General features: G+C 52.4%; 2 protein-coding genes across 2 annotated transcripts in view; one reads left to right on the forward strand and one right to left on the reverse strand.

The window, feature by feature from the left end:
- Positions 1 to 3,231, forward strand: part of VOLCADRAFT_104953 (uncharacterized protein) — a gene marked incomplete at its 5' end in the record, with an annotated part of 12,073 nt that extends 8,842 nt beyond the window's left edge. Inside the window, 5 exons of the mRNA XM_002950950.1 lie at positions 26 to 97; positions 494 to 650; positions 1,597 to 1,741; positions 2,020 to 2,088; positions 2,557 to 3,231. Of these exons, the coding sequence (XP_002950996.1) occupies positions 26 to 27 (2 nt within the window). The 3' untranslated portion in view covers positions 28 to 97; positions 494 to 650; positions 1,597 to 1,741; positions 2,020 to 2,088; positions 2,557 to 3,231. The remainder of the gene's footprint in view (positions 1 to 25; positions 98 to 493; positions 651 to 1,596; positions 1,742 to 2,019; positions 2,089 to 2,556) is intronic.
- Positions 3,232 to 5,538: 2,307 nt separating this feature from the next.
- Positions 5,539 to 7,260, reverse strand: VOLCADRAFT_91554 (uncharacterized protein; the record flags this gene model as incomplete). Its single annotated transcript, XM_002951051.1, has 3 exons — positions 5,539 to 5,591; positions 6,242 to 6,277; positions 6,834 to 7,260. The coding sequence occupies 3 exons, from the start codon at positions 7,258 to 7,260 to the stop codon at positions 5,539 to 5,541; spliced, it is 516 nt and encodes a 171-aa protein (XP_002951097.1).
- Between the last annotated feature and the right edge of the window lie 6,709 nt (positions 7,261 to 13,969).

Raw genomic sequence — 13,969 nt, forward strand, 5'->3', positions numbered from 1 at the left:
CCCGCCCCGGCCCCTTCCGGCGTTCAGGTTGGGATGCCGGGTAACGTCACGGCGCTGACGTGGCACCACCGCCTCAACCAGATCTTTGTAGGGCTGGGTGAGTGGCTGGTTGGGTGGTTGGGTGGATGGTTGGGTGGTTGGGTAGTTGGTTGGGGGCTTTGGTCCGTCACTATCCGTACGTGTGAATGAGGTGCTGTGGTCAGCCGTCGTGAGCAACGCTCGCATGAGTGTGGCCCCAGCAAGCTTCCAACACATTGTGCTGCGTCCCCCCTTGCGTGTTTTTTGGGGGTGTGGGGTGTTCTCGTCAATTGTTTGGGCTCTTGGGCGCCTGGGGCGCCGTGAAGTGGTGACGGCGCAGTGGAAGGGGCTGCAGGGGGGGTTGGGCACGTCCTGCCTAGCAATCCACTCCCTCGCGCCGGGCGGGGGCGGCGTTGCCCCGCGTCGCGATCTGGCTCACTATGTCCACGCCGTACATGCCGTATATGCCGTACAGGCAACCGCAAGTCCGGCGAGACGCACGCTCTGTACGACCTGACCCGCAGTGAACGCGGGGTTGTGTCGGCGGCTTCACGCCGCCCTCGGGCCCCCAACGCCCTGGACTTCACACCGCCTGTCATCATCAAGACGCCTCATGCACTGCCAATGTTCAGGTGCGCCCTGTCGGGAAATGGCAGCGCTGTTGAGGTCTGGGGGCTTCTGGCGACGTGTTGTTGCGTGCACGTCAACACGTCAACAGCCTGCTTTATATATAATAACACAACAGCTGTTGCTGCTGCTGCTGCTGCTGCTGCTGCTCATAGTGTTTCGGTGTGTCTCCTCTGCATGAAAGCGCTGTTCTCGTCCAAAATACGTATTTGTCGTATTTGTTTCTCCTCCTTACCCCGCACAGCAAGATGGATTTCGAAGAAGTTGTCTTTGTCGTAAATGCCGGGCCTCTGATCAGCCCGTTGAAGAATGATTGATACCCTAAAAGGCCGTCGCGTAACTAACTAACTCCCAACAACAGAAACCTGACAGGGATCTTAGGGTTTCCTCTGCACCGAGTGACAGAAGCCGAGTTTGGTCAGCGAGCAGCGGGAGTCAGGAGATTTGCGCACGGTTGAGAGAACATGCTATGGTCTATGGTCTATATGTTCTGGAAGGCTGTAGGCTGGTCCTGGGAAGGGGAAGGGACGTTTTCGTCAGTTGATTTTACAGCAACACAGTCAACCCCCGGCACCTGGCGTCACTGGAGCAGCAGCAGCAGCAGCAGCAGCAGCACGCGGCTTATTGTTTATATCACTGCTTCAGATGTCCCGATAGGCGGATGCATCAATCACCGTACACATATATGCTGGTGGGGTTGTCCCGCACACACACGGCCACATTCGCTACCCATCCCCGCGTTTGCCACCTAGTAGTATACACCCGCACCCTCCCACCCAACCCCCCCATCATCATCTGAGCGACACAGGCAGGCCATCATCCAAGCGCCGCTTGTTCCCTCAGCTTTGTCCCGCTTGACGTACGACATAGTATATGCCGTAATACGGCAAAAAAACACAATGCTCCTTTTCCTGCACGCGTGGAAAATGTGTGTTTTGTTTGGCTGGTCAGAGAGGACGTGGCTAAGAAGCGCAAGGCGGAGAAGGAGGCGATGAAGGCCCGCCGGCCGGACCCCGGCATGGTGGCCGGCAGGGGCAAGCAGGGCCGCCTGGGCGCCACGGGGGGCACCCTCCTCACCCAGCATCTCCTCAAGCAGGTAGGACCGCTGCTGCTGCTGTTGCACTGGGTAGTTTGGTGTGACAAAATACTGCTGAAGACCGTTTTTTTCTCTCTATTACATGAGTACGGATGACGCTCTCATCATCTCATTGAGCAGCATAATGACAGGACCGTGCCGCTGTGTGACACATTGTTTTTTCTAGCGCCCACCCTGCCCCTCGCAGCAAGTGCACCTATCGTGTGTACGTAGTGTGTATGTGTGTGTGCATGTGCCGTGACATTGATTGACCAGCTGTGTGTTTTGCATGCGCGCAGCGCGGCGGGCTCCTGGCTCCGGAGCACGAGATGGACCCCAGAGATGCGATTTTGAGGCACGCGGACAAGGTATGTTCTCGAGGGCAGGTAGCCAAGGGTTATTGCCCTTGGTGGTGCAGCGCGGCTATAGCACGAGCACGGCTTGCTGCTAAGTGTACACACCACTGTGTCCGTCGCGGTGATATGTTGGGTGATGTTAGATGAACGTAAGCGTGAATCCTCGGGCGGTGTTTTCGTTGTCGTTGTATGGCGCCCAAAATTTATGAATCGCCCAACCTAGGGTTTATAAAGTACTGGCCCCATGTTGAGTGTCCGATGGACGGTAGGCAGCGAGGTTTTTTTTGTTTGTGGACAGGATGCAGGACCAGGTTGCAGCCACCAACCAGCCACCCGCTTCCGATTCCTCCGAGCTTAAGTGCAACCTACTTCACGACCTGCAGCACAGCCTATAAGCTGCTGCGCATTGGATGGATGTGCGAACGCGGACGCAGGCCGTGATTGATGATTGCCGTTTGCTTCCCTCTCTGAATCCCCCAGGCCAAGGAGGAATTCTCCGCCTGGACAGCGGCATATCGAGCCACACAACCGAAGCCCGTGTACGCTCAAGAACAGGACGAAGAGGACGAGGAGGACGTTGCCGAGTGAAAATAAATTTACTACGACGTTGATGACTTTTTGTGCTTGTGGTAGTGAATGTATGGCTGCGAAGTGTGGAGTCCAAGCTGTGGAGTCCAGGCTGCCGTCCGCGGCCCGTAGGATGGTGGAATGACATGTCTGCCACTTCTCTAGCCGGTGCTGTAGCTAGTGCTTGGATGGGATCGATCTTGAGACCTTCCGTTTCCTTTCCATGTTTTTTGTTTGTTTTTATTTCACATGGATGGATGGAGGGCAGCGGTTGTTTTCTGCGCAGGCTTGTGTTTGGTAGCGGCGGGGCTTGCGGAGGTGTTAATGCAATGTGGGTGGAGTGGAGTGTTGGTTGCCGGTTCTGCGCATTGGTGCAGCGAATTTCTTGGGAAACTGACTGCGATGTGCGATGTGCGTGCGTGTGTGAAAGGTGAATGGAGCAATTGGTGAATGCTGGTTGCATGTACATACATGTGTGTGTGGTTGTTACAGTGGGCTCCATACATGACGAAGGAACCCTTCATTTCACCGACGGAGTAACTTTTTTTCATTGATTTAACTTGTTTAGGTGTGTTAATGACAAATTTGAACGCAGTTCAAAATGCGTTCCCTCCGCCAAATGTGTGATGTCTGCAAGTATGAGCCATGCGAGGGACGCGGCGCAGTGCGGCCGGTCCGACTCTCTCTGGGGCACCAAGGGGCCGCCGGGTGAACGGTTGGAAGGGAGAAAACGCAAAAGAAGCGCGGTCTATGTCTTCCCAGTCAGATTAGGCTTATTTACCTGTTTCTGTCAGTTCTCTTGCTGGTCCTGAAGGCTGCTGCTGTTGCAACTGGATCGCCGCGCGCTGTGATAATGTGTCTCAAAGCAACCCAAACACACGCGAAGACCGGTCGCGCGCGTCGGCCTGACAGCTCAAAACGCTGGCTATGGTCATACTTTATCACTAGGACATGATTGGGAGCTTCGAGCAGCACCTTTTCGGTCCAAATTCGGCGGGTCCGGTTCCGGTCCAGTGGCCGGTCGCAAAGGCTGTCGTACCCGGTCCGGCCGGCGGGGCTACCCGATTGTTATCAAGTAGGGTGAAACGCGACCCGGTTTCCCAGTTTAATACGATATAACTTATAAAACGTTTTGGGGCGTAGGATTTAAAAATGTTTGCCAGACGTATGTACGTTTCTGCGTTATCGGGGTCCTGCTGCGTCGCGCCGCCGGTTTGCTTACCCACCGAACGAGTAACCCGCATCCGTTATCATGCATTATTGATCATCTTTCAGCGTTTTTTAAAGTAAACAAAAAGAAGTCCAGAAAAAACATTTAAAAAGCCATGATGACAGCGCTCTGGTTTATCTGTCGTTTAGAAGGCCAACTGTCGTGAGTGGACACATGGGGCAGGCTGCAGCTGGGGATAAAGATGGCAGCCTGACGGTTGCCTGCGGTTAGCTGACTCGGGGAATCAGCTCCCGAATGGAAAACTAAATTCGTCTGACTAAATTCGTGCGTCCTTCCATATAGCAATTAGATTCGGACATGTTCCGCAGCTGAATGGACTATGCTAACCGCACAGTACAAGTACTGTATTAGCCGGCAACATTGGTGACTAAAAATTGGTGATTGTGCCTTGCTGCAGCCGGGCCATGTCGTAAAATGCTGGGGGTAAGATACATACAGACGTACAAACCGCCTAGATACAAAGTTGTGCTCTGTTGTATTCTGGGCATACCACGAGAGCTGCATCCGCCGATCGGTACTTATCTGAAGTCGTGATGTAAAATAATCTTGGAATAAACACGCGTGCCGCGGCATGCGTATGTGCGGCGGCATGGGGTTCTTAGCAGGCCACGTGTAAATTGCAGCATGCTTGATCATCAATAATGATAAAAACTGGGTTTCAAGTGCTCCAATTAATACTTGCCAATGCGTGTTGTGTACAAGCAATAGTGCATTGAGCTTGTATGTCGTTGCATGTCGACCGGAGGCCTGGAAGACGCAAGGGAACGAAGACAGGGGGAGCCGTACTTTAATCAGATGCACACACACATCGCTCAGCCGCACGCATGCCAGCCCCCGGAGGCCGACCGGCACACTGTACGTATGTGCGTGGTAGATTTTATTAGTAGTAACATCGTCCCATTGCCACTCACCTGCTCCCTGCCTAGATACCATTATTGTATGTATGGGCCAATACATGTACATAGCATGGTGATTATGATTTTCACATGCAAACGAAAGAGCTTTCTTCCCTGCCTGGCTATCACCTTCACCCACTGGAAAGCGGCAGCCATGCCCACCCACCCATCCACCCACCCACATACAGGGCAAACGGGAGTGGCCAACTTGGACAGGGCGATACTCTGGACCGCGGCGTGCTGCCGGGCCAGATGGGTGACGCCCTGCTGCCGGTGGACCTGGGCCCCGCGTACAATGCCACAGCACTGTCCGCCGGCTATGCCCACGTGTGCGCACTTTTGCAACCTGTGGGTGTCATCAAGTGCTGGGGGTGAGTACATGCGTACATGCGTACATGCGCGTACATGCGTACATGCGCGTACATGCGTACATGCGCGTACATGCGTACATGCGCGTACATGTGTACATGCGCGTACATGCGTACATGCGTACATGCGTACATGCGTACATGCGTACATGCGCGTACATGCGTACATGCGTACATGCATACATGCGTACATGCATACATGCGTACATGCATACATGCGTACATGCGTACATGCGTACATGCGTACATGCCCGGGTGAGATGCAGGTAAGTCTGGCCCCGCTGCATGCTGGTTCTCATGCGTAATAAATCCACGGATGCCATTATTAGCTGTATTTCAGGAGCAATAATCTCGATAGACAGTTAACTTTCCAGTTGCAGATCGACAGGCAGGCAGGCAATCATTGCGCCTCGGTCACAAGTGCACATGCCTTGGTACAACGACCGTGGCGCGCTGGGCACCGGAGATCGGTGGGAGCGGGGGAGTCAGCAGGGTCAGATGGCCGTCGTGTTGCAGGCTGTGGATTTGGGACCTGGGTTCGTGGCTACTGCGGTGGCGGCTGGCGGCTACAGTACGTGTGCGTTGCTACAGCCTGCCGGACAAGTCAAGTGCTGGGGGTGCGTGCATGTGTTCGCAGCATTGGATATTGAAATACTATATATCTAGAGAGAAAGAGAGAAAGAGAGAGAGAGAGAGACACACACACACACAGACACGTGTGTATGTGCGCGTACGTCCGGGCTGCTCTGTCCATCTACCACTTGCACTGCGCCGCTCGATTACACACACATCGGGGCAGCAGCTTCAAATAATGTCCAACCACCAGTGGCAGCAGTGAACCATCTTTCGGCATGTTGATTGCCTTACCATAAAATCCGTGTTGGTGTTTCAATTGAAATCTTAACTTCATAAGTAGAAATCTTCACAAGTATACCTGCCGGTAGCTATAGCTCGCTGATCACTCCAGCGCCGCTGCTGTCTTAATATTAACGAGCCGCTGAGATCTAGTGATGATGTGCGCAGGGACAATCTAGCGGGAAATCCCGGTCTGGGATTCAACTCTCTAGAAGTAGGCGATGACCCCGACGAGTTGGGGACCGCACCTCCCCCCGCGGACTTAGGGCTGTCAGAAGGCTTCTCTGCGGTGGAAGTGGCGACAGGCAATGGCCACACCTGCGTGCTGCTGCAGCCAGGAAATCAAGTCAAATGCTGGGGGTGAGCGCAGGAATCCCACGATCGGTAATTTCTTTTATGGTCTATAGATAGTCAGGGTCATCGTAGGATAGATGGGACCAAAACATGTATTCATTGAGTTGTCTATAGACCGCGCCATGGTATAACAGATAGGCGTCCAAAAATTATATAATTGGGCCAATTGATGGCTGCAGGTGCAAGCGTGCATGTTGCACGCCTTGCAAAGCCGGCCATCCGAAATAGTAACGACCTTAAACTTATCGGTCAAGAAGAATGAAAATAACTTATTCCGGTATATAAATGTGACGAAGTTTGGTATTTTCGAAGCTTAAAACAAGCTTTCCATGCATGCATTACTAATAGTCGACGAATATGTGTCATTTCTACATGCATGCGCAGATCAAATAGTGACGGTCAGCTCGGACAAGATAATTCCGAAATCTGGGGCAGCTTTATTCCGCTGCTGGTCAGATTTTGACGATCAACAAGCGCATCGCTCACTGCGCGTGATCTGCCCGCTGGCTCTGTGAAGAATGATGTCGTGATGGCGTGTTTGATAGATAGATAGATAGATAGATAGATAGATAGATAGATAGATAGATAGATAGATAGATAGATAGATAGATAGATAGATAGATAGATAGATAGATAGATAGATAGATAGATAGATAGATAGATAGATAGATAGATAGATAGATAGATAGATAGATAGATAGATAGATAGATAGATAGATAGATAGATAGATAGACATGGTATGGTAGTACGTGTCTTGCTAACAGACATTGGCAAACGCGTCGGGCACTTCGGATTGTACGTACCGAAACTCCCGCCGAAAACAGAATTAGAATTCCCTAAGCAGACCCGTTTTTGCAGAGATAGAACTATCCCCGGCCGGAGCCGGCAGCCAATGATGCGGTCACGAGCCATGACCGCGCTCTGGGCAAGACAGAAGCGGACCGTTGGTACCCGAAGCCAGAAATACTCCTTTTGCCGATGTCTGCTTGCTAACCGTGCTTCTCTATCTGTTAGCTGTTGTCAGTTGAGGGGACGCAACCCTTGGTAGCAGAGAGGGGATGGGTATAACAGGCTGCTAACAAACGTTTTTTGTCACACCTTATTAGAGGCGTACACCTTCCGTGGTCAGAACTCGCTCATGACTTGTGAACCTTTTTATTGTAACCCTTTTGCACGGCACGCACAATGCAAGTGTACTTGCTCTGACATACACAGAGTCGTGGACTGTTGCTCATCGTCTGTTGAGTGACCCGTACATAGTAGTAGTAGTAGCAGTAGCAGTAGTAGCAGTAGCAGTAGCAGTAGCAGTAGCAGTAGCAGTAGCAGCAGCAGCAGCAGTAGTAGTAGTAGTAGTAGTAGCAGTAGTACTAGTACTAGCAGTAGTACTAGTACTAGCAGTAGCAGTAGGAGTAGTAGGCTGTGGTTTCGGAACACCGCAAGGGCCCCTTTGGCAGTTGTACGTCGGTAAAACGTTTTTTGGCCTACAGGTATATTGGGTCATCGAATACGAGATGGGACCGAGAAATAGATCGTATGCTCTACATAAACTGTGCCATAGTTTATAGGTAGGCCTCAAATTAGGTGGTTTATAGACACTCCTCAATTTTACAGACGTACGACATTCAATGCTAATTGGGTGTCAGCCCTATTAAAGCAACCCAAGGGTACATGCAAGCGTACATGTACCCGAGGATCAGACCTACGGACACGCATTAAGGAAGAGCAGCGCCCTGCTGACTGCAGCAGTAAAACACACAGAGCAAAGGGAGATAGGCCCGCTCAGCGGGGTTGCCGCGCTAGTATGTTGTGTGCGGGAGGAGCCACCTCACAGCCACCTGCTGCAGTCAATCAACAAGAGCCCCCTATGGGCCCCAACAGCCATTTCGACCGCTATGCGATGTTGGTACCATTCAAGAAACGATTGATACAGCAGTTTCTTTTCAAAAACAGGATTTCGGTGATGACTCACACCAGAGGGTTGCAAAAACGGTCTAATCCCCCAATCCCGGGGGGTGGTAGCGGTCAGCCATCCCCCCATCCTGGCTGGGGTGACCGACTCCCATCTCCCATCTCAGGGGCCCGGTGCTAATCCCATCCCTTGAGACAGGTTTCCCATCCTGCCGGCCTGGGTCCCATCCCCAATCCTATGGTCAGGGTTTCCAATCCCATCCTGCAGCTGTGTTCCCCCAATCCTCATCCTGCCAGCCAGGGTCCCTTCCCAATCCCTTCGACCAGGGCCATCCCCATCCTGCAGCTGTGTTCAGATCCGAAAGCTGTCAGCCAGGGTCCCATCCCCATCCCTTGCCAGCTACAAACCTACTCCTTACGTTTACACAGGTGCTGTAATATCGGCTTTCTCTTTAGGCGTAAATCAGGGGAACGACCAGGGTTATTTTCTATTTCCGCGAGATATTTTTCTCTTGCTCTATGGCTTATTTCCTCTAGCGTCAAATTCCGCCCGGCTGTGTTCGTTCCGAAGCAGACTGAAGCGACAAACGCTCGTTGAAGCGGATCTCGACTGAGGAAGAACTCGCATCACTGAGGTCTACGTATCTAATTGCACACTGGCTGCTATTGCAAATCGCGCGTCCTAAGGGGGGAAGGACTGTTATGTTCGAAGGACGGCCACAGCAACAAATTATAATGCTGTGGTTAGAATGGCAGAACGTACAAGGGTGTTCTGTCAAAATGTCCATGGCTGGGAACGTGCACCATTGGTTCAGGTTCATAGCGCAGGAGTTCAGCTGCACATTCCGGCGCCAACATTCCACGTTGGGTGCGCCAAAGCGCTACGATAAACAACCTGATAACATCACATCAAGCCAGACAGTCCAATTGGAATGCTTTTGAGTCGACTTGGACTTCTGCGCAAGAATTGCTCCTATGCACTATAATGCGCAGAGTTACGTGGAGTTGTGCCACAACAAAACAATAAAGACTGCAAACTTTCTCAGAGTTGTGCATACTGGCTTGGGAATGCGGTGCGGCATGATGCGGCCAGCATCTTCGCGCCTTGCAACTTCAGCTCAGTTTGCATGAATATAACCAATAAAACATCACAGTACTAGAGAAGCAGTTTGTATGAGGAAGTAACATGAAAGCTTAACAACTAACTCCAGGGTGGGCCTCACTTTGAGCCAGGACCCCCAAAGCGGCTTGCTGTTGATAACGTTTTGTTGGCTTAGATGCGACGGAGCGAAGCGACCGGATCTTCTAAGGCTGGTTCTGTGGTGCTGTCGTACAACTGGGTCGCAGTGGCGACTTCATTCTTGCTGCTCTCCTGGTGAAGTCATTATGCCTTCACGCAGAAGAGCATACAGCCTTGTCCAACTAGTCAGCGTGACAGGCTGTACTTGGACCCCCAAACCGGCTTGCTGTTGATAACGTCTTGCATGTTGATACGCCTCCTGCGGACTTGTCCCCCAGTAGGGTCTGCAGATTGCATACAGATTACGTTCGGGTCTTATTCAAAGTGTCCCAAACTTCGTCTTGGAAGACGCCCACCTTCTTAAGCGCAAGCTAGTAACACCCCGACGACCGTTTGTTATCTCTTCCAGAATGGCATCCGATGGTGCCTTGGGTGTGGATGTGCATGGGCCGGACAAGGTAAGAACGGGGTTGGACTGCGTCTGACTGAAGAACTGGCACCAATGGTGCACGTTTCTCACATTTACACCAAGTCGCGTTCCATGCCTGTTCTATTCCCAATGGTGTTAACCTTCTGCAGAAGCGTCAAAAGCTGGCAAAATTGACGGGGTTGGGCTTCGCCAGGGACATGGCCGAAGTCATCGTGGAAACGCTTGGGATGGACCCCATCGGGCAGTCGGCCGATGCCGGAGCAGGACTTCCTTGTGTTTGAGTTTGGCTAGCTATGGGACGCGACTTATAAGCAGAACTTCCTTGTGTTTGAGTTTGGTTAGCTATGGGAAGCGACTTGCAAGCAGGACTTCCTTATGTTTGAGTTTGGTTAGCTATGGGACGCGACTTACAAGCAGAACTTCCTTGTGTTTGAGTTTGGTTAGCTATGGGAAGCGACTTGCAAGCAGGACTTCCTTATGTTTGAGTTTGGTTAGCTATGGGACGCGACTTACAAGCAGAACTTCCTTGTGTTTGAGTTTGGTTTGCTATGGGACGCGACTTGCAAGCAGGACTTCCTTGTGTTTGAGTTTGTTTTGCTATGGGACGCGACTTGCAAGCAGGACTTCCTTGTGTTTGAGTTTGTTTTGCTATGGGACGCGACTTGCAAGCAGGACTTCCTTGTGTTTGAGTTTGGTTAGCTATGGGACGCGACTTGCAAGCAGAACTTCCTTGTGTTTGAGTTTGTTTTGCTATGGGACGCGACTTGCAAGCAGGACTTCCTTGTGTTTGAGTTTGGTTTGCTATGGGACGCAACTTGCAAGCAGAACTTCCTTGTGTTTGAGTTTGGTTTGCTATGGGACGCGACTTGCAAGCAGAACTTCCTTGTGTTTGTTTGAGTTTCCATGTAAGCAACTATGGACAACTAAACCATCCATCCTTGGCCTGTTTTGCAGTCCTGTCAGTATTCCAAGTTCTGCAACTGCAGCCTCATTTTACAGCAGAACACCCAATTCTAATCCTCCAACTGTGTTCCCAATCCTATGGCAGCGAGCTCATCCTAAACTTGCGAAAGCCTGCAATCCCCGTCCTGTCGACCAGGGTCCCATCCCCATCCCTGGCCAGGGCTCCCAATCCCCTCCTTGGTCAAGGTTGCAATCCCCATCCCTCAGACAGGGATCCCATCCCCATCCTCACCCCCGACAGCAATCCCCATCCCAAAAGTAGTGTAGCAGGCCTAATCCCTAATCCTCGCCTTGGGCCCCACATCCCATCCTGACGTCGTCAACCCTATTCCCCATCCCGCCTGACCAGTACCTGGCCCCAATCCCCCATCTCTGCAACCCTCTGCTCACACCATCAGTAAGGAAGTTTGCTTAGGGACGGAATATCCATTCGATTATTCTTAAATCAAAGCAGCTAGCGGCGAGACGGTTTTAAGCCCAGGTGATACGTGCAGGGTATTATTACATACTTGGGCCGAGGACAAGGCCCCTGAATTCCCCATCCCCCCCGCCCGACAACCTCATGCATGCGGTCGGCTTTTTCGTTCCTTACCGCCATCGTCACCACCCTCAAATGCGTGTCAGATCGAAAGCCTCATCAGTACAGCAGCACCGCTCATACCCAGTCATCCTGTGAAACTAACTCGCCACCCGAAAGAAATGCGAAGGGTGCGCTTTTCGGCGATTGATAATAATATTTAACACATTCCCAGGAAATAAAAAGGCGGCATGCATGCAAAGACGACGCACGCCACAATCTTGCACATCCTCGTACTAAACTGAAGCATGCCAACGCAAACAACAACACCAGCGCTCCATGCACACGTACGCGAGAGGGCAACAAGAACACGTACCCTTTATCTTGACACGATTTCTCATTGCACCGGGTCATCTCAGCAAAGCACGCTGCGTCTGGCAGTACACCCGCCGTACACCACGCACCTCCGGCACGAGATGCAGAACCACGTATGAAAACACAGATCGCTGTGGACCTAAAACCTAAAACCCTAAAAACCCTAAAACCCTAAGGCCCCTCAGAGCTTCAACAGCTTTTGCACCCCACAGTAAGTCCGCTTGGCTGCCAGCCGCGAGGGCCGCGCGAAAAGCAAAAAAGACAAAAACTCCCCACACAATTTTGTCAAATGGTATATGCAGCAGTTTTTCGTCGACACAACATGCATCGAGACGTGAAGCGCCAAAGCACGTGGGTCCCTTAAGACACGCAGTCCCGGCAGCAGACACAACAATTTACTTTGTGTAGTCGGTATATCTCCGGATATGCTGCTGACGTGGCCATCGCAAACGTCGCTTTCATGTGGCGTCGCTATGATGCCTGGCAGTGTTTGCTGCGAGATGCTGATCCCCTCATGCGTTTGGATCTCCGCGCACACGCGAGCCAACAACACACACGGCCCCTAAATGGAGGCCCCGCGACCCCTGGAAGGCACGGGAGCCCGCGCGCCTTGAACCATCCACCCGCCTCGCGTCGTGGGGTAGAAGATAGAAGACCCACACGCACGGCAGCACGCCAGCCCAGGACTGAAAGCAACAAACGCAGGGCGGTTCATGGTTTGTGCATCTATCGTGCATAATTGTGCATATATGCTACAGTAAGAGATGGCGGCCCATAACCACTACCACCACGCAGGCAAAGGCCGCAGCACGCTGTGTTAATGCAAATTTTCGCCATCATCAACCATCTAAATAAACAGGCAGCTGGCTATAGACCGACTGGCTGGCTGGCTGGCAGGCTGGCTGGCTGGCTGGCTGGCAGGCTGGCTGACAGGCTGGTTGGCTATAGACCGACTGGCTGGGCGGCTGGGAGCGGACAATGCCACACACAATGAATGACACACACAAGCACATGGGCCCATCCACACATCCATAGCCGTACACGCGCAGTACGAGCCCGTCGGGATACGCTTCCGTCGGGAGCAACGATGGCAGTTGCTGATGGCCCCGGTATGCATTAGAGCGAGAGCGAGCACCAGCGGCACGATCTCACGCACGTTCTTTCTTCAAACTCTGTTGAGGGTGTGGCAGATAGAGGCTTCAACGAGGAATCGCTGCGGGCGTCCCAGCCCCAGCCCCAGCCCACGCCCCCACACCAGTAGAGGAGCGCGCGGCCAGCTGGCCTCCTTCGGCGCGCGGCCCGCCTCACCTCGCAGGCTCGCTCTCTCTCTCTGCGCCGTCCGCCTCGCTGCCCCCCTCGGCCCCCGGAGGCCGCAAGAAGGCGGCTCGAATGAAGTCAGAAGACAAGCGCGCTTATGCCTTGGCAAGGGGAGCTGCTTCCCCACTTCAAGGCTGGTGGTGGTGTAAAGCGCTCTCATATAAAATAATAACAGTCTAGGCTCGCACGGGGGGCGCAACGGCCGATGAGGAAAGAGTACCGGTAGAGGCTACCTTATATGCCCGTTGTTGCCGTTGTGTTGTTGTTAAGGATGGAGGATGGGGAGATACAGGGTTCTATGTTATGTCGTATTTGTTGGCACTGCAGCACCAAGCCACTTTGCTACATGCGCCCCCACTGGCGCTCGCAATAGAAGCGCGAGGTCGTGGGTTCAAGTCACACCAGATTTAGTATGAACGTTTCTAAGAGCGGTCAGCAACGACATCATCACATGTATAGCTCTGGTTCAATTTGATTATTCAGGACTAGAACTACCAAGGGGCAAAGCCAACACCACCTTAAAGACATCCATCTGTTGTTACGGGCAAGAACCGAAACATCAAAGACAGGGAAGGCCTGCCGCGCTTGTTGACCGACCCGATGCTAGTGAGGTTAACATATCACGTCGTCAACATTACCATCATTACCTTCATAGTCGTCGTCATCATCATCACCATCATCATCACCATCATCGTCATCACTAATCATCATCTACCAAATCATCATCAACACAGCGCAGAACACACGGTTTAGGATGCGCGCATGGGAAGGCGTACGAAAACTCGCTTACCAGACCTTAAATGTACGAGACGACGCCAACGCGCTCACGCCCGAGTCCCTTTCACAGTTCTCCATGCGATACATAAGCCCT

Source organism: Volvox carteri (genome assembly GCF_000143455.1).
Source record: "Volvox carteri f. nagariensis unplaced genomic scaffold VOLCAscaffold_21, whole genome shotgun sequence".
Lineage (NCBI taxonomy): Eukaryota > Viridiplantae > Chlorophyta > Chlorophyceae > Chlamydomonadales > Volvocaceae > Volvox > Volvox carteri.